Genomic DNA, 18,583 nt, shown 5'->3' with positions numbered 1-18,583 from the left:
ATGTGACATGCAACAGAAATCAACATTCAACAAGGATTATATAAAAATAAAGTTGAGATTAAAGTTCAGGTATGGAATAAAATGTGCATAAGTACTTAAATACCAGAAGTGTATACAATGTAAACAGCATTATAAAGTGGTTTCCAGTGTCTACGGTGCAGAGCAGTGACAAGCTTTCTAGAATGGCTGATCGGATTAACTGCCTGGGGGAAGATGATGGTGTGGAGTGTTTGTTTCAATAGCTTTTAATTTTCCAGAAGGGCACTTTTGGAAAAAGCAGTTTACAGGCTGGGTAGTGTCTGCAATGATCTTTCCTACCCACTTCTTTGTCCCGAACCTATACAAGTCCTGCAGTGATGACCTGACACAATGCTGAAGTTTTTGTAGATTGTGAGAGGGATTTGCCATGGTGCTTTGGTCACAGCGTGACTTGCTACAGCCTCAGCACCTCCTCTCTGGGTGGGCACAGGAAGAGAGGAGGAGGAGGGGAGACGCCGTTCCTGCTCCTGATTATCAAGCAATGTCTGCTGGATGTTGAACAATGAAATTCTGAATGTTGGCTCTCAAAACTCTTCCCGCAGGTTGTACATAAAGAAACACACAAAAGAAGCTTCTTCACCCTTTCTTAATGACATCCATATATAGCCGGTGCTCCTGAGCTTTCCACCTCTTAGATTTCACCCGAAACATCAACAGTTCCTCTTCTCCCACAGATAGAGTGGTAGAGGCAGGTTCGGTATTGTCAGTTAAAGTAACATTGGATAGGTATATAGACAGGAAAGGAATGGAGGGTTATGGGCTGAGTGCGGGTCAGTGGGACTTGGTGACAGTAAGCGTTTGGCACGGACTAGAAGGGCCGAGATGGCCTGTTCCTGTGCTGTAATTGTTATATGGTTATATGCCACCTGATCCACTGAGTTCTTCAGGTAAACACGAGGAAATCTGCAGATGCTGGAAATTCAAACAACAATACACATAAAATGCTGGTGGAACACAGCAGGCCAGGCAGCATCTATAGGGAGAAGCGCGGTCTTGGCCCGAAACGTTGACAGTGCTTCTCCCTATAGATGCTGCCTGGCCTGCTGTGTTCCACCAACATTTTGTGTGTGGAGTTCTTCCAGCAGATTGTTTGCTGCTTCAGACTCCAGCATCGTCAGCCTCTTGTGCCTCACTGCGTGTTAACCTGCTTGTCTGGGTGGGGCGGGAATCGGCAGGTTTAATCAGCAACTGAGTGGAGGGGCCACTGCAGAGGATCAGGAAGAAGCTGCAGAGGGTTGTAAACTCAGACAGCTCCATCATGGGCATTGGCCTCCCCACCATCGAGGACACCTTCAAAAGACGAAGCCTCAGAAAGGTAGAATCCATCATTAAGGACCCCCAGCACCCAGTACAAGCCTCCTTCTCATTACGACCATCAGAGAGGAGGTACTGGAGGCATGCACTCAATGTTTTTTAAATTCTTTATTTTTTATTTGGAGACACAGCGTGGAACAGGCTCTTCTGGCTAAACGAGCGGCACTGCCCAGCAACCCACCTGTTTAAAACTAGCCTAATCACAGGGCAATTTCCAATGACCAACTAACTGGTTTGTCTCGTTTTTAGTCCAATCCCAAACAAGAGAAAATCTGCAGGCACTGGAAATCCAAGCATTATTAAAAGTAAGTCTGAAGAACACAATAAAAAAAACAAAATATATACTGTATAAATATGAAAGGAATCCTATAAAGCACAACGTACAAGAACTGAGTGTGGCCATATTACATAAGATTGGTTTATATATGCTGTACATTAATATATGTACTGTATATACAAATTATATACATAGTAGTTAGGTATGGAATTAAGTGAAAACCAGTCTTCCTTGCAGTGAAGCACAGTTCTATAGCTGAGTTACAGTCAGTTTATGTAATAAAATACTTTTCTGAGAGAAATAATATTATAGTAAAACCAATTTCTCAGTGGAATTGTTTGTAGGGAGGCTCTTGGGGGACCCTACATCACTCTCCTCTCCTCGAGAGTGCTTCACTATTAGAGTCACTGAGCTTAGCCTTAGCTCTATCTAAGCTGCTCTCTTTCATATCCCTCACTAAGATTGGAAATCAGATGCTGCAAATCCAAAATAAAAAAGAAAATGATGGTGAGACTCAGTGGGTTAAGCAGCATCTATGGAGAGAGAAATGTTTTTAGGTCCAGGAAATTTTTTCAGACCTGTGCTGTTGACACTTTCTCATTCCTTAATACTTTCCAGCCGATGGGAACCTCTCGAAGTTGCTGTCCGTCATCTAATATCAAAAAAAGGAGATTTAAAGGGTATTTGAGGGGGAAGATACACAGAGAGTGGCTGGTACCTGGAATGTGCTGCAAAGGTGGTGTGGAATCAGTTACAATTTAATATGTATAAGAGACATTCAGATAGGCATAGAAGGATAAGGACTATTGTAGGCAAATGAAATGAGTATGGGAGGGCATGATGGGCTGAATGGCCTGCTTCTGTGCTGTACGACTCTTTGATCTTCTATTATGTTGATCTGAAAGGAGGTCACTGTTTTCCCAATGGTGATTGAAGCTGATCAAGAATTCACTCTTATTTAATACCTATAAAACCCTAAACAAAAACAATCAAAGGAATTTAACCAATACACACAATTTTGATTTTATTCTCAAGTTGTACAACCATTTGACCTTGAGGAACTCTTATGTCAATGCTGGAGAGAGCCTGCAGGTGTGGACTGAAAACCATGGGCACACCTCTATACCTGTTTAGAACACCAGACATGAGGTAACTCAGATCAGTCTACTGGAAGGGTCTTACACTCGAGCGGTGTTACAGGGATAAGTAACTTCTCAGGGTAAAGAAAGGATGGTTGCCCAGTGAGCAATAGCATCATGAGTATCTCTGTTTTCTCCATTCTCGCCTTCTCAGTGACAGCACCAAGCAAGGAATACAACCTCAGGAACTCTACACGTTAACTCAGCAGAAAAACAGTCCAGCCCGTCCAAGCCAGCCTGAGCTGGCCCCATTTGCCTCTGTCTGTCTCTGGCTTCTTTCAAACTTCCCATCCACGCACATGGTTTTAACTCCTTGTAATTATAACATAAAACAAGAATAGACCCACAATGTAGTGCCAAACTAACAAAGCTAATGACACCTTCTGCCTGTGCACAATCCGTATCTATCCTTCCCCTGAAGATTCATGTGTCTACCTAAGAACATCTTAAATGCCTCCATTGCATTTGCTTCTACTGCCAAACAAAAAGTGCATTCCAGGCACCCACCGCTCCTGTCCGCACATCTCCTTTCAACTTCCCCACTTGCCTTAAATGTAGGCCCTCTAGTTTCTACTGTGGGAAAAGGATCCAGCCACCTACTCTACTCGTGTCTCTCATTATCTTATAAACGTCTACCAGGTCTCCCCTCAGTTTCCGCCACTGCAGACAAAACAACCCAAGTTTGCCTCCACCACTTACCTCTGGCAGCTTGTTCCAAAAACCCCTCACCCTTTGTGCTCATGCCCCCTTTAAATCTCCCTTGAACCACCCCGTCCCAATCGACAGTCTCATACCTCATCTCCCATGTGTGGCTGGAATTCAAATTTGGTAGGTGGACAGAAGATCTGGTTGTACATGTCCATGACCTTGTGCTTGTCACTCCGGGCGTCCAGATTGTCCACAGCATTCTCAATGAGGTCCAGTCCCTCGTGCCGAGACGTCTCCAGGTTATACTCTGCCGAGAGGAAAGTCCGAAAGGTGCGTGCCAGGCTAGCATGGAATCCCAGATCAGAGCACTGGGGAGAGAGCACAGGGGAAGGATTCACCAGTGGAACGTCCGGGAGAGTAAACGCAGAAGGATTCTGATCAGTGATTCGGGTTTGCTTATTGTCATTCATCAGTACACAAGCATCAAAGAGAACAAAATGATTGTTACTCCGGATCCGATGCACCATATAGAACACAAGAAATATAAATACATAACATAGCTTATATACACAGTACTACCATTATGCTTAAATGTAATCTAATGATCGCAAGATCCTGCTGTACGTTAAGAACTCAAACACTACTGGTCTACACCATCAGCAAGTTGCTCGCTGGCTGAGATAATGAAGGAGCTCGCCTGAGTCGATGGAGGCTCACAGTCAAATAGTGAGTGGCCAGCTTGGCCTCTTTTCTTGTGATCGCAAGGCCCCTTTGGACATTGTTAATCTAGTACGCTGCAAGTTTGATTCGCTGATTTATTGGATGTGAGCAGGGGTGGATGGGGGTGGGGAGGGGGCTAGTTTTTGGTCATGGTGAGGATGAGGCTGAAGCTACGGTGTTGCCTGTTTGCAGCCGCCCCGAGTGAGGAGACAAAGCCAGGGTGCGTCACTGGGGCGGTGTAGCGTGGTGTCCAGAACGGAGTCAGAGCTGCCCTCCCAAGTTTTGCATGGCAGAAGTTGTTTTATCTGGCGGCAGATAATTTTAGCAGCGGCTTTTCAGGTGCCGGCATAGCTTCTGAGCCATCGCGCTCTCATCGCGAGCGTAGTGCAGTTGTGGCAACTGGAGATTTAAAATGGACCGAGGGGTCTGGACAATTTCAGATATAATTGACTGGTCATGTTTTGTATCTGCAAGGACTGGGTCTCAAGGCCACGGTGTCACCTAGCGGCTGCCAGTTGACAGGTGACATCGGTGGGCTGGGGGTCTCAACTGTATGTTCTGTGTTGTATTTTTACTGATATTCTATGTGGGTTTGTTGACTTGTATGCGTCAAGCTGTGGTGTCGTGGGGAGTGGGAGGAGTGGGCCTCGAGACTCTTATTATGTGATTGTGATCTTGTGTGTGACTGCTGGTAATGATTCTTTGCACCTTGACCCTGTAGTAATGCTGTCTCGTGTTCATCTATGGTTAAATGGTAATTCAACTGGAATTGAATTGAATGCAGAGCTGTAGTCAATAAAGCGCACCCTGATGTTTGCATCTTCACTAACAAAAAAACATCTGCAGATGCCGGAAATCCGAGCAACACACTCGAAATGCAAGATGAACAGAAGGCCTGGCAGCATCGGTAGAAAAGAATGAACAGTCGACATTTTGGGCCGAGACCCTTCGACAGTCAAGTCAAGTCAAGTTGCTTTTTATTGTCATTTCAACCATAAACTGCTGGTACAGTACACAGTAAAAACGAAACAACGTTCCTCCAGGACCCTGGTGCTACATGAAACAACACAAAACTACACGAGACTATGTGAGACAACTCAAGGCTACACTAGACTACAGACCTGCACAGGACTACATAAAATGCACAAAACAGTGCAGGGCAATACAATAATTAATAAACAAGACAATAGGCACAGTAGAGGACAAATTTCAATATAATAATAAATGATGTAGATGTCAGTCTAGACTCTGGGTATTGAGGAGTGTGATGGCTTGGGGGAAGAAACTGTTGCACAGTCTGGTCGTGAGAGCCCAAATGCTTCGGTGCCTTTTCCCAGATGGCAGGAGGGAGAAGAGATTGTATGAGGGGTGTGTAGGGTCCTTCACAATGCTGTCAGTTTTGCGGATGCAGCGTGTAGTGTAAATGTCCGTAATGGTAAGAAGAGAGACTCCAATGATCTTCTCAGCTGACCTCACTATCCGCTGCAGGGTCTTGCGATCCGAGATGGTGCAATCTACAAACCAGGCAGTGATGCAGTTGCTCAGGATACTCTCAATACAACCCCTGTAGAATGTGATGGGGATGGGGCGTGGGAGATGGACATTTCCCAGACAGGACTGGTTTCGGCCCAAAATGTTGACTGTACTCTTTTCCACAGATGCTGCCTGGCCTGCTGAGTTCCTCCAGCACTTTGTGTGTGTGTTGCTTGCATCTGTCCAGATGTTTCAGGGTGAAAGGCCAATGAAATGGCATCTGCTGTTGACCTGTTGTGTTGGTAAGCAAACTGGAACAGGTCCTGACAAAGGGTGTCGGCCCGAGACGTCAACTGTACTTCTTCCTATAGATGCTGCCTGGCCTGCTGCGTTCCACCAGCATTTTGTGTGTGTAACATACGGACCGGTTTGTTTTCGGGAAGTAGAAGAAACCAGAGCAAACTGCGGTCAGGAAGATTGTGCAAGCTGCACGCGGACAGCACTGAAGGCTGGAACAGAGCACAGGTAACAGCTGCTTTACTGGCTGTACCACACTGCTGCCCACCTCTCCCAGACTTGTGAGGATAGATAATAATATCAGCAGATCCAACATGAGCAGATGACACTCCAGCCTAGAGGCTAGCGTGCTTTTACAGTGACCCGGGTTCAATTCAGCCACTGTCCGTAAAGAGTCTGTACATTTTGCCCACAACACACGTGTTTCCTGCCACACTCCAAAGACTTACAGGTTATTATGTTAATTAGTCACATGGGTGTAATTGTCTGGCACAGGCTCGTTAGACCGGATGAGCTTGTTACTGTGCTTTACCTCTACATAATTATAATAATAAATATCACTTACCTTATATAATCATCCTAACCATGACCATGTGATCATTATAAATCAATTTACAATTTAAGAGTCAGTGAAAGATCTTGCCAGCTGTGTGGAGTTGACCACAGTGGGACCCAGGATGACTTGTCTACTATAATTTATTGAGATACGTGGAACAGGCCCTTCTGGACCCTTGAGCCGGAGTGGTGCCCAGCAATCCCCCAATTTAATCCTCGACTAATCACAAGACAATCTACAATCCCCAATTAAACTACCAACCTGTACACCTTTGGACTGTGGGAGGTAACCGGAGCATCTGGAAGAAACCCATGCAGTCATGGGGAGAATGCGTACAAGGGCAGTGGCAGGAATTGAACCCGGGTCACTGGTACTGTAAAGCATTGTGCCAACCACTACCCACACTGCCCTAAGCACAGGCGTGTAAACCAACACCTTCTCAGAGCCCTCCAATACTTTTGTTACGTTAGAATTTTATCAATATAAACTTTATTCATAATAATTAAATTAGCTATGAGAATGATCTGTGCAATGCCTTTTCATTCTAGTACTTATATCAAGTCTTGTTCTACTACTTTCATTAAAACCGATAGGATTGTTGCCACCAATTTGGCCGCCTGGAGTGATATGTTATAACCATAATTGAGGGTGTTCCTCAGCTAATCTGTCCCTCCCTGTCCATCAGTGGAGGGCCTTGCGATGGCTGCGCCAAGCTTCCAGTGCATCCCTCTAGAACGTACTCCTGCAGACTGGAAATCCTTTGTTTCGTGAGATGTGAGGAATGCTGAACTTTTTCTCTTCTCCCAAGGAGGGTGACCTACTTTCTGAGCAGCCGCTGGAGAACCCAGCTACACTTTAAAACCTGCACAAGCGGACAATGAAAGAGATTACGGATGACAAGCTTGCTCAGGTATGTGGAGAGCCATTGTGGTCAGGGCACAATACACTTGCAGCAAATTTTGCCTGATATTTTCCCCCCCAAACTACTGAATGAGTCACTTAAATCCTATTTATTATTTTCTCTGGGACACTGCCACTGGATTCCTGTTTCACATGCAGGTCTGAGAAGCAATGGGGCAAAGAAACACATTTTCTGGGTTGGTAAATCAATTTTCCAACTATTTAGGCAAAAGATCATTTTAAAAAAGGTCATAGAATTCTCTGAAGGATTTGATTTACATTCACAACCCATCTGCAATGCCCAGCTCAAGGCACTGAGGTGTAAATTAACCCTGCTTCTCTCAGTGATCATGAATAAAATAGATTACTAACGGGAATAGAGACACAAAGACTGAATCGCCTTCTTTAGAAAAACTCTTGGTTTGAATAAAGACATGTTTTAATGGGGTGTGGGGGGAGGAGAAGCTGAAGGGGAGTTTTGATGCAGAAACATCTTTCGCTCCCCTCCCCCTCCCTTTTGCCTTGCCTTCTGATTTCACCCGGCAAGCACACACTCATTCAGCACAGTTTAACTCCAAGTAACCCGTCATTCACTATATAGAAAGCCACGTTACTATGGTAACAGCCGCTAACATAGGTGTGTGCGCTCCCGCTTGCTGAATATTTACGTGTATTCATCAGTGATGTTTAGCAGAATAGGTCCTTCTGTGAGAGGGGGGAATGGAGTGGAGAGCAGTGGGGTGGGGGTGGGGAGAATATAACTCAAAGATGACAGGGGTGGGGGGGAGTACAGCCATCTGGGGCCTTCAGTCACCAGAACCAATAAGCAAGTGAATTTGTGATCATTGTGAGGAGGGCACAGATAGCGGGAAACGGACAGCCACAAGCCTGTCAGTGAGAGAGCTAGAGAGGATGAGCCCAGTGCGACAGGGAGAACTTGAACCAAATTCAGTTCCATCAATGACCAGGACCAGTAGCCCAGCCAACTGTGAGCCTCACCAACTTCTGCTCAGACATGAATCCTTCGGCCAGTTGAGAAGACTGCAGCATTAAATTTGCACAGACTTAACACACAGCGGATTGCCTCCCGTGAGACTAGATCAGCTGTAAAATAAAGGAAGTGGATGTGTCTGACTTCACAGAGGGATCTGATCTCACTGGCTGGTCTTATCTGCACTCGAGTGTACCCAAATGATTTTGAGGGCTGGTGTCACTGCCAAGTAATTTCAGAGTTCCTCTACTTGCCCAGAGGACTAAGGATATTCAGCATGTCTGCATTGATTCTTCACCATAGATAGCATTCTATCTGGATGCATTGCAGCTTGATGCAGCAATTACTCTGCCCAAAAGCCAGGGTAATTAAAGATCCCACTCACCCTGAACATCCTCTCTTCTGTCACCTCCAGATGGGCAGGAGACACAGAAGCCTAACGGCACATAGCACCAAGGTTAAGGACAGCTTCCACTCTGCTACTGAATGGTTCCTTAGTACAATAAGGTGAATCTATCTCATTGTGACCTTATTGTCTACCTGCACTGCAACTATAACACTCTACTGTTATTCCTTGTACTATCTCAATGTACTGCTCTAATGTATTGGTCTGCATGATTATTATACAAGGTGGGGTTTCACTGTACCCCGCCTCCAGGTGGCAAAAATAAATCCTTCCCAACCTGGACGTCCTCTCACCTTCCATCAGGGAGAAGATACAAAAGCTTGAAAAAGTGCACCATAAGGCACAAGGGCAAACCTCATTCCGCTACTATAAGACTCTTGAACAATAAAGATGAACAAGGTTTCTCAATCCACCTTGCTGTGGTCCTTCCACTTTATCTGTCTGCCTGAACTGCACTTTCTCTGTAACTGTAACACTCTGTCCTGCATTCTGCTATTGACTTTCCCTTTGAAGTGCCTCAATGTAATTCAGTTTGGAATGGTCCACAGAGATGACATGTTTTTCACTCTATCTGGGTGCACGTCACAATGAGGAACCTATATGTGGTGATGCCACAGCTCACAGGATAGCAATAACCCCATCCTCACATCTCGTTCCCGAGGAAAACCTTCCTCCCAAAGAGATTTGTACTTACAAAAGAAACAGGAGCAGGAGGAGGCCATCTGGCTTGTCGAGCCTGCTCCGCCATTCAATAAGACCATGACTGATCTGGCCACGGACTCACCTCTAACTGCATATCTTTTCCCCATAACCCTTAATTCCCATTCTATGTAAAAATCTATCTCACCTTCTCTTAAAGAGATCTACTGAGGTAGCCTCCACTTCTTCACTGGACACAGAATTCCACAGATTCACCACTCTCTCTGGGAAAAACAGTTCCTCCTCATCTCCGTCCTAAATTTACTTCCCCGAATCCCGAGGCTATGCCCCCTTCTTCCTTGCAGATCATCGGAAGGGCTAGCCTCTCCATACTCCTGGTTCATGCCAGAGGAAGCCTGCTACAGTTCAGACTATCTAGCTCAGAGGCTCTCACTATCCCGAGTGGTTTTTTGCAATAATGGGGCTGCACTGTGGTAATGTTATCAGCAACCCAGTGATTCAGAGCTCTTGTCTCACCATTCCAAGCCAGTTCAAGAACCTCTGATGGCATTGGATCGGAATGTTTGTGTGTTGAAAAGGGACCATCGCAGACACCATTGTAAAATGGTGACTCGAAAGGTGAGTGAGTCCTTGCCAAAACCTCTCAGTCAAGGTTTCCACTGCTTCTGGAGCTCCAACCTAAACTCCTTTAGGCCATTAGTTATCCCTTTTGTGTTGGAGACTGAGGCGAGACCTGACATCAAAGCCTGATGCCTGAAGACTGGAGACTGGAGGCCTGTCCTGGAGTTGGGGGGCTGTCCATGTGAGTGGGAGGGGGAAAAGGGGCTTGTTTGCTGTTGTTCTGTTCTGTGTTGATTTACCACTCACTGTGGGCAAGCAATGTTGGCACCAAAATGTGCAGTGACAGTTGCGAGCAGACCTCGTAGGTGTGCTGGCTGTTAACGCAAATGACGCATTTCACTGGATGTTTAAATGTTCATGTGATAAATAAATCTAAATCTGAACTTGATGAACGTATATAAAATTATGAGAGGTATATAGAGAGTAGTGTCTTTTTCCCAGGGTGGAAATGTCAAATACGGCAGGCTATAGATCTAAGGTGAGAGGGAAGAGTTTAAAAGAGAATTGTGAGGTAAATTATTTACACAAAGAGTGGTATATACCTGGAACACACTGCCTGGGAAGGTACTTAAGCAGATGCAGTTACAATGTTTTAGAGGCAATTAACCAGCGGCATGAACCAGGTGGGAAATAGAGAGTTGTGGACAACATTCAGATAGATAGGATTATTTTAAACTGGTGTCATATCAACACAGACGTTGTGATCTGAAAGGCCTGTTGTGGTACAGCACAGTCTTTTACGCTAATCCACCCTGCCCTCTGCACCCTACATATGTACCCAGTACACATTAATGGGAGGGACTTTCCTCAAGAGGCAAATCAGAACTGGAAGGAACACGTGCTACCTCTAGTGCAAAACTCATGAGAGAAGAAATGAATACTGACGTCAATCAGGTCGGAGACATCGTGGATGTAGTACTTGGCCACTGCTGCATTTGTTGCCGCGAGGTTAAGCAGGTAGTCGTTCCTTGCTTTTGTGCACTTCAGTTTGTTTTCAGAATACTTGGCTTGACGCTGGGGAAAAAGTTCAAAAATATTTATTGAACATCACACCTTCAGATATGACCAATAGATATGAGCTCATTATGTTTAATCTCGTCACATTATCACATCTGATGTAGAAAATTCACTCCAATATATCTAATTTCAAACCTCTTACTATTTAATATGGTATTCCAATGAGCATTTACCCCAGTTATATGGAACTTATACCCAAATATTGGCATTGGAGAGGGTCCACAGGAGTTTACAAGAATGACCCCAGGAACGAAAGGGTTAACATATGAGGTGGCTCTGGGCGTGTGCTCATTTGAATTTAGCAGTTTTGGTCCCATATCTAGGAAATAATGAATTGGCATTGCACAGGATCCAGGAGGTTTATCAGAATGATTCTAGAAATGAAAAGGTTAAGGTATGAAGAGCATTTGATGTCTCTGGGCTTGTTATCGCTGAAGTTTAGAGGAATGTGGGGGGGGGGGGTGTGGAATCTAATTGAAACCTATCAGATACTGGAAAGCCTAGATAGAATAGATATGGAGAAGATGTTTCCAATAATGGCAGCATTTGGTGGCTCTGGGTTTGAGCTCATTTGAGTTTGGAAGATAGAGGGGGGTCTCACTGAAACCTTTCAAATACTGTAAGGTCTAGATAGAGTGGACTTTGCGAGGATGTTTACTACAGGGCACAGTCTCAGTATAGAACGGCACCCCTTGAGAACAGAGATAAGGAGGGATTTCTTTAGCCAGAGGGTAGTGAATCTGTGCAATATTTGCCACAGACGGCAGTGAAGGCCAAGTTGTTGGGCATATTTAAAGCAGAAGTTGATAGGTTCTTGATTACTAAGGGTGTCAAAGGTTACAGTGAGAAGGCAGGAGGATGGGGTTGGGAGGGATAATAAGTCAGCCATGGTGGACTGGCGAAGCAGATTAGATGGGCCAAATGGCCGAATTCTGCTCCTATGTCTTATATTAAACCTGATGGACCAAACCTCTTCCCATTCATTCCCAAGGATGTAATGGGGGTCTGGCTGGTTGAAACCAAGCTATTGTGAGTACTGCAGTTCGTTGAACAGCCATGCACAGTATATTGAACAGCAGAGCAGTCTCAATGGGCTGAAAGGCCTCCTTCTACACCTATTTTCTACATCCCATGTCGCTACCTTCTATATAATGGGAATTAATTTTGTGTCTTTTTCTAGGAAGTGGACCAGAGTTTTTCCATTCCTTCACAATGTGCGGAATTCCAACTTCTTACATACAATGACTTATAATTCCAGTTGTCGAAAATCCCTCCCTATTTCTATCCTGAGGACTCCCATTTTCTCCATCACTCACCTAGTACAAAATGCTAACAGATGACACACTTTCCTAGTAATTAGGTCACTGATGAAAACACAGCAAGTATCCTTTGATATCGTCCCACAGGCTGCTGCCAGCACATCCGAGATCTATCGGTTGTTAATGCAATAGATCTGGAGGCTGGAGGCATGTCCTGGAGTTGGAGGGCTGTCCGTGGGAGTGAGCGGGTGGGAGGGAGCGGGTGGGAGGGAGCGGGTGGGAGTGAGCGGGTGGGAGTGAGCGGGTGGGAGGAAGGAGAAGGGCTCGTTTTGCTGTTATTGCTTTGGCAGTTGTTGCTCTGCCGAGCATTGTGCGAATATTATGTTGGCACCAGAATACGTGACGATGCACGTGGGCTGCACCCAGTACACCTCTCCTGTGTATTTGTTGCTGGTGCAAACGACACATTTCACTGTATGTCCCGATGGATATCTGATAAATAAACCTAATCCCCAGATCGAGTTAGCTGCTTTGATGCAGATTCATTGAGTTCCTGGGATGTTTTTGGATTTGAGCTCACGGAGAGTTGCCCTTCATGATGTCAGTGTGATCTTTGCAATGCCGTATGGAAACACTCATCCATTTTCCATCAATTGCTACTATAGCTTTAATGCTGCCATTTGTTTTACACAATCTTGCTCCCAACAGCTGTCTGAGGTCTAAAGGCAGACAGCAGTACAATAAAAAATCACATAGTGACTGTGAGCCGGAGACCTGGAGGGCTACCCTGGAGTTGGAGGACAGTCTATGTGTGTGTGGGTGGGTGGGAGGGGAGCTGTCAGAGAGGTCGGGGGCTTGTTTTGTTGTCGTTTTGTTGCTTGTTGTGCTCCGTGTTGTTCTGCCAAGCATTGTGGGCATGGTATGCAGGCACTGGAATGTGTGCCAACACTTGCGGGCTGCCCCCGGTACATCCTTACTGGGGGCAGTAAAGATGCTTGGCTATTAACGCGTACGACGCATTCATTGGATGTTTTGATGTACACGTGATGAGTAACTGAATCTGAGTCACGCTGTTGACATCACTCCGAGTGGTAGAGAGCCTACGGAACACTGGGAGGTGGGTCCATTGCCAGGATACTCCTTCTCACACCTGACTCTACGGCAGGTCTCATAGAGCCCCTGGTTAATGCTGAACAGGATGCTGATGTCTTTGGGAAAATGGTCACACTTTTTGTTGAAGGCGGCACTTCTGTGGCATGAACATTACTTGCCACCTATTGCCCATGCCTATGTGTTGCCCTGGTGTTGTTCATGCAGGCATGGGCTGCTTCGTAATCAAAGGGAGTACAGATAGAACAGGAGGGACACTGTATAATCAGCAAATAATCCTGTTAATGATGGAGGAAAGGTCACGGCGGAACTAACAGGACATGGTTGTGCGTAGAAACCAATACCACCATCATCCTGAGAAACTCCTGCAGTGATGTCCTAAGAGATTAATTTATAATTGCTTAAGTTGTAACTGTGTATACATATTTATCTCTATAAATAATTAGTTAATTGCTAAATTCATAAAAGTTAATAGTCTGATTGTGCAATTTTATGTGTGGAAGCAAGAGTCCCTTTAGGAATAGAGATGTACACAGCTGTTGATACATCGCTGTTCCAGACAATGCTCTCAGTAGTTCTCGGCAGTTGTTTGGCTTAGTCAAAAGTAACGCTGGAGAGCCCACACACTCAATAGTTCCCGAAATCCATGATCCACAGCATGTGTGGAAATCCGGGATTTACTTCAATTGGAACAACTGGCAGACTTCAGCATAATTTGGCCTAATAAATCCATAAGATCATAAAACATACTATAGGATGTTTGATCCATTGAATTTGCACTGCCATTCCATCATGTCCGATTTATTGAACCTCTCAACCCCATCTCCTGTCTTCTCCCTATAACTTTTGACTCTCTTACTAATCAGGAACGTAGCAGCTTTAAATATACCCAATAAATTGGCCTCCACAACCATCTGTGGCAATGAACTCCACAGATTTAACCCCCTCTGGTTAAAGAAATTCCTCCTCACCTCTGTTCGAAAGGGATGTCCTTGTATTCTGAGACTATGCCCTCTGGTCCTAGTCTCTCCCATTATAGGAAATATCCTCTTCATGTCCACTCTATCTAGACCATTCAATATTTGATAGGTTTCAATGAGATGTCCCCTTATTCTTCTAAACTCCAGCAATTATAGGCCCAGAGCCATAAAATGCAACTCTTATATTAATCCTTTCATTCCTGGGATAATTCTTGTGAATCTCCTGTGGGCCCTCTCCAATGCCAGCGCATCCTTTCTTAGATAAGGAGCCCAAAAGGTTGATGTGGCTGCACAGAGGTGGCTTCCCTTCGTGTTTCCACTGTCCTAATCAGCAATATCCCAATTCATGGATGCAGATTCATTAGTTGTTAATGTCAGATGTCCTGTGATACCCAATGAGTCAAAAGACTTGATGTTTTTATCTATCGAGCTTCAAGTTTAGCTGCCACCTCCAATACAGCACCAAAGAAGTGCTGCACCCCCCTATAAGACAGTAATTCTGAACACATCTGTCCAGGTACTGCTGGAACATTACAAAGCAGAGAATGAAGAACATACTGTAGAAGAGCACAGCACAGGAGAGGCCATTTAGCCCATTATGTTGTGTTGTACTTACTACTCATGAATGTCCTCTTCCTACTTATCATCCATGTCCCTACATTCCCCTCATATTTATGTGTCTGTCAAAAAGCTTATTAAACTCCACACAATTGCTTGTTTCCACTGCTACCCAGTTAACTCACTGCAGGCACCATCACTCTCTGTGGAAAAAAAGATGCCTGCGAGTAAAGAATTTTCTTGATGTCCTAGCTTGCATTTAACATAAGAACATAAGAGATAGGAGCAGGAGTAGGCCAATCGGCCCCTCAAGCCTGTTCTGCCATTCAACAAGATCATGGCTGATCCAATCTTAACTCTAGTTATCACCGAATCCCACAAGGCAACAGTGCCAACCAACAGGGCACCATGCCACCCATTTTATTTTATTTTTCATCCCGCCCAAACCCATGTGATCACCCGGGGAAAAAAAACACGATTTGCCAGTTGAGGAGAAAAAATCTGGAAAATTCCTCTCCGACCCATCCAGGCTATCGAAAACTGGCCCAGGAGATCACATGGCTGATCTAAACCTAGCCTCATGTCCGCTTACCTGTTCGCTCACCGTATCCCCAATGCCATTTTTATCCAGGAAAATGTCTATCTCTGTTTTGAATTTATTGAGTGTAGTAGCTTCCACAGCTCTCTGGGGCAGTAAATTCCACAGCCCCACTACCCTCTGTGTGAAGAAATTTCGCCTCAAATCAGTCCTGGAACAGCATCCCCTTATTTTAAGATTATGCCCCCTAGTCCTAGTTTCACCCATCGTTGGGAACATTCTCCCCGCATCCACCCGATCAAGCCCCTTCACAATCTTATATGTTTCAATAAGATTGCCTCTCATTCTTCAGAACTCCAATGAGTAGAGTCCCAATCTACTCAACCTCTCATCATACATCAACCCACCCATCCCCAGAATTAACCTAGTGAACCTTCTCTGCACTGCCTCGAGAGCCAGTATGTCCTTTCTTAAATATGGACACCAGAACTGCATGCAGTACTCCAGGTGTGGTCTCACCAATACCCGGTACAACTGCAGTAAGACCTCCCTGTTCTTATACTCCATCCCCCTAGCAATAAAAGCCAGCATTCCACTGGCCTTCTTGACCACCTGCTGCACTTGCATACTAACTTTTTGTGTTTCCTGCACCAGGACCCTCATATCCCTTTGCACAGAAGCACTTTCCAGTTTCTCTCCATTTAGATAATAACTTGCTCTATTATTTTTCCTGCCAAAGTGCAAGACCTCACACTTGTCAGTATTATATTTCATCTGCCAAATGTCTGCCCAATCACTCAGCCTAACTATGTCCCCCTGCAGGGTTTCAATGTCCTCCGCACTCATTACACTCCCTCCCATCTTTGTGTCATCAGCAAACTTCGATACGTTGCACTTAGTCCCTTTCTCCAAATTATTAATATAGATTGTAAAGAGTTGGGGTCCCAACACCGACCCCTGCGGAACACCACTAGTCACCAACTGCCAGTCTGAGAATAAACCATTTATCCCAACTCTCTGTTTTCTGTTAGAAAGCCAATCCTCCACCCATGCCAGAATATTATCCCCAATCCCATGATTTTTTACTTTAAGTAATAATCTTTGGTGTGGCACCTTGTCAAATGCCTTTTGGAAGTCCAAATACACCACATCCACTGGTTCCCCTTTATCTACCCTATATGTTATGTCCTCAAAGAACTCCAACAAATTTGTCAAACATGACTTCCCTTTTGTAAAGCCATGCTGACTTTGTCCTATTAAGCTGTGTTTATCCAAATGCCCTGTTACTGTTTTCTTAATTATCGATTCCAACATTTTGCCAACCACAGATGTTAGGCTAACTGGCCTATAATTCCCAGCCTTCTGTCTATTGCCCTTTTTAAATAAAGGAGTTACATTAGCATTTTTCCAATCTGCCGGGACCATTGCCGAGTCCAGCGAGTTTTGAAAAATTATCACTAATGCATCCACAATCCCGACCGCCACTTCCCTTAAGACCCCAGGATGCAAGCCATCCGGTCCAGGGGATTTATCCACCTTCAGTCCCATTAATTTATCAAGTACCATTTCCTTGGTGATTTGAATCGTAGTTAGCTTCTCTCCCCCTAGAGCCCCCTGTTTATCCAGTGTTGGGATATTTTGAGTGTCCTCTACTGTAAAAACTGATACAAAATATTTGTTCAGCGTTTCTACCATCTCCATGTCCCCTACCATTAATTTCCCGGTCTCATCTTCTAGGGGACCAACATTTACTTTAGCCACCCTTTTTCTTTTTATGTAACTATAAAAACTCCTACTATCTGCTTTTATGTTTTTCACCAATTTACTTTCATAATCTATCTTCTCCTTCTTAATCAATCTTTTTGTTATTTGCTGCTGATCTTTAAAAGCTTCTCGATCTTCAATCTTCCCACTAGATTTAGCTACCTTATATAACTTCCTTTTTAGTCATATACTTTGCTTTATTTCTTTACTTAGCCACGGATAACTATTTTTTTTCTTTTACACCCTTTTTTCTTCAGTGGAATGTATTCTTGATAGTTGTAAAATAACTCCTTAAATATACACCAGTGATCAAGTACTGATCTACCCTTTAATCTATTTTCCCAATCCATCTTAAGCAATTCTGCTCTTATACCATCATAGTCTCCTTTATTTATTTAACATAGTCTCCTTTATTTCTTCAACAAAGTAGTAATTACTTGCCTGAGATGGAGTATTGTGCCAAAGCAGCCACTGAATTTAACTGATAAAATATACTCAATTGCTACTTCATTAGTGGCTCAACTATTTCAAGCTTTAACGTGTTGATTTTTCAGAGATGCTCTTCTGCACACCACTGTTGTAACGTGTGGTTATTTGAGTTACTGTTGCCTTCCTGTCTGCTTGAATCAGTCTGACTATTCTCCTCTGAACTCTCTTATTAACAAGGCATTTTTGCCACAAAACTGCTGCTCACAGGATGTTTTTTTCTGTGTGCATTTCACACCATTCCTGTAAAAGCTAGAGAATGTTATGTGTAAAAATCCCAGGATATGAATTTATGACATACTCAAATCATTTCGTCTGGCCCCCAACAATCATTCGACAGTCAAAATCACATAGGTCACATTTCTTCCCCATTCTGAAGTTTGGTCTGAACAATAACTGAACCATGTCTGCATGCTTTTATGCATTGAGTTGCTGCCACATGATTGGCTGGTTAGATATTTACATTAACGAGCAGGTGGTCAGGTGAGCCTAATAAATTGGCCATTGGGTGTAAGTTATCCACTTGGAGTTTTCTTTGTATGATAGACTGCCGCAGGATTATAAGATCATCAGCTCATTGACTATGCCCATTCTCCAACCCATTTCAGATAGACAGACAGACATACTTTATTGATCCCGAGGGAAATTGGGTTTCGTTACAGCCAAACCAACCAAGAATAGTGAAGAAATATAGCAATATAAAACCATAAATAATTAAATAATAATAAGTTAATCATGCCAAGTGGAAATAAGTCCAGGACCAGCCTATTGGCTCAGGGTGTCTGACACTCCGAGGGAGGACACCCTGAGCCAATAGGCTGGTCCTGGAC

At 44.3% G+C, this 18,583-nt stretch overlaps 1 protein-coding gene across 1 annotated transcript in view; it reads right to left on the bottom strand.

The window, feature by feature from the left end:
• Positions 1 to 18,583, bottom strand: part of LOC132377932 (SLIT-ROBO Rho GTPase-activating protein 3) — a 304,499-nt gene that overhangs the window by 114,960 nt on the left and 170,956 nt on the right. The window contains exons 6-7 of the mRNA XM_059944422.1: positions 10,927 to 11,055; positions 3,564 to 3,785 (exon numbers count right to left, since the gene is read on the bottom strand). Coding sequence (XP_059800405.1) covers positions 3,564 to 3,785; positions 10,927 to 11,055 — 351 coding nt within the window. The remainder of the gene's footprint in view (positions 1 to 3,563; positions 3,786 to 10,926; positions 11,056 to 18,583) is intronic.

The sequence above is a fragment of the Hypanus sabinus genome, chromosome 19, assembly GCF_030144855.1.
Source record: "Hypanus sabinus isolate sHypSab1 chromosome 19, sHypSab1.hap1, whole genome shotgun sequence".
NCBI classification, from domain to species: domain Eukaryota; kingdom Metazoa; phylum Chordata; class Chondrichthyes; order Myliobatiformes; family Dasyatidae; genus Hypanus; species Hypanus sabinus.
The sequence above is the reverse complement of the archived record's forward strand: the minus strand, read 5'-3'. Positions and strand labels throughout refer to the sequence as shown.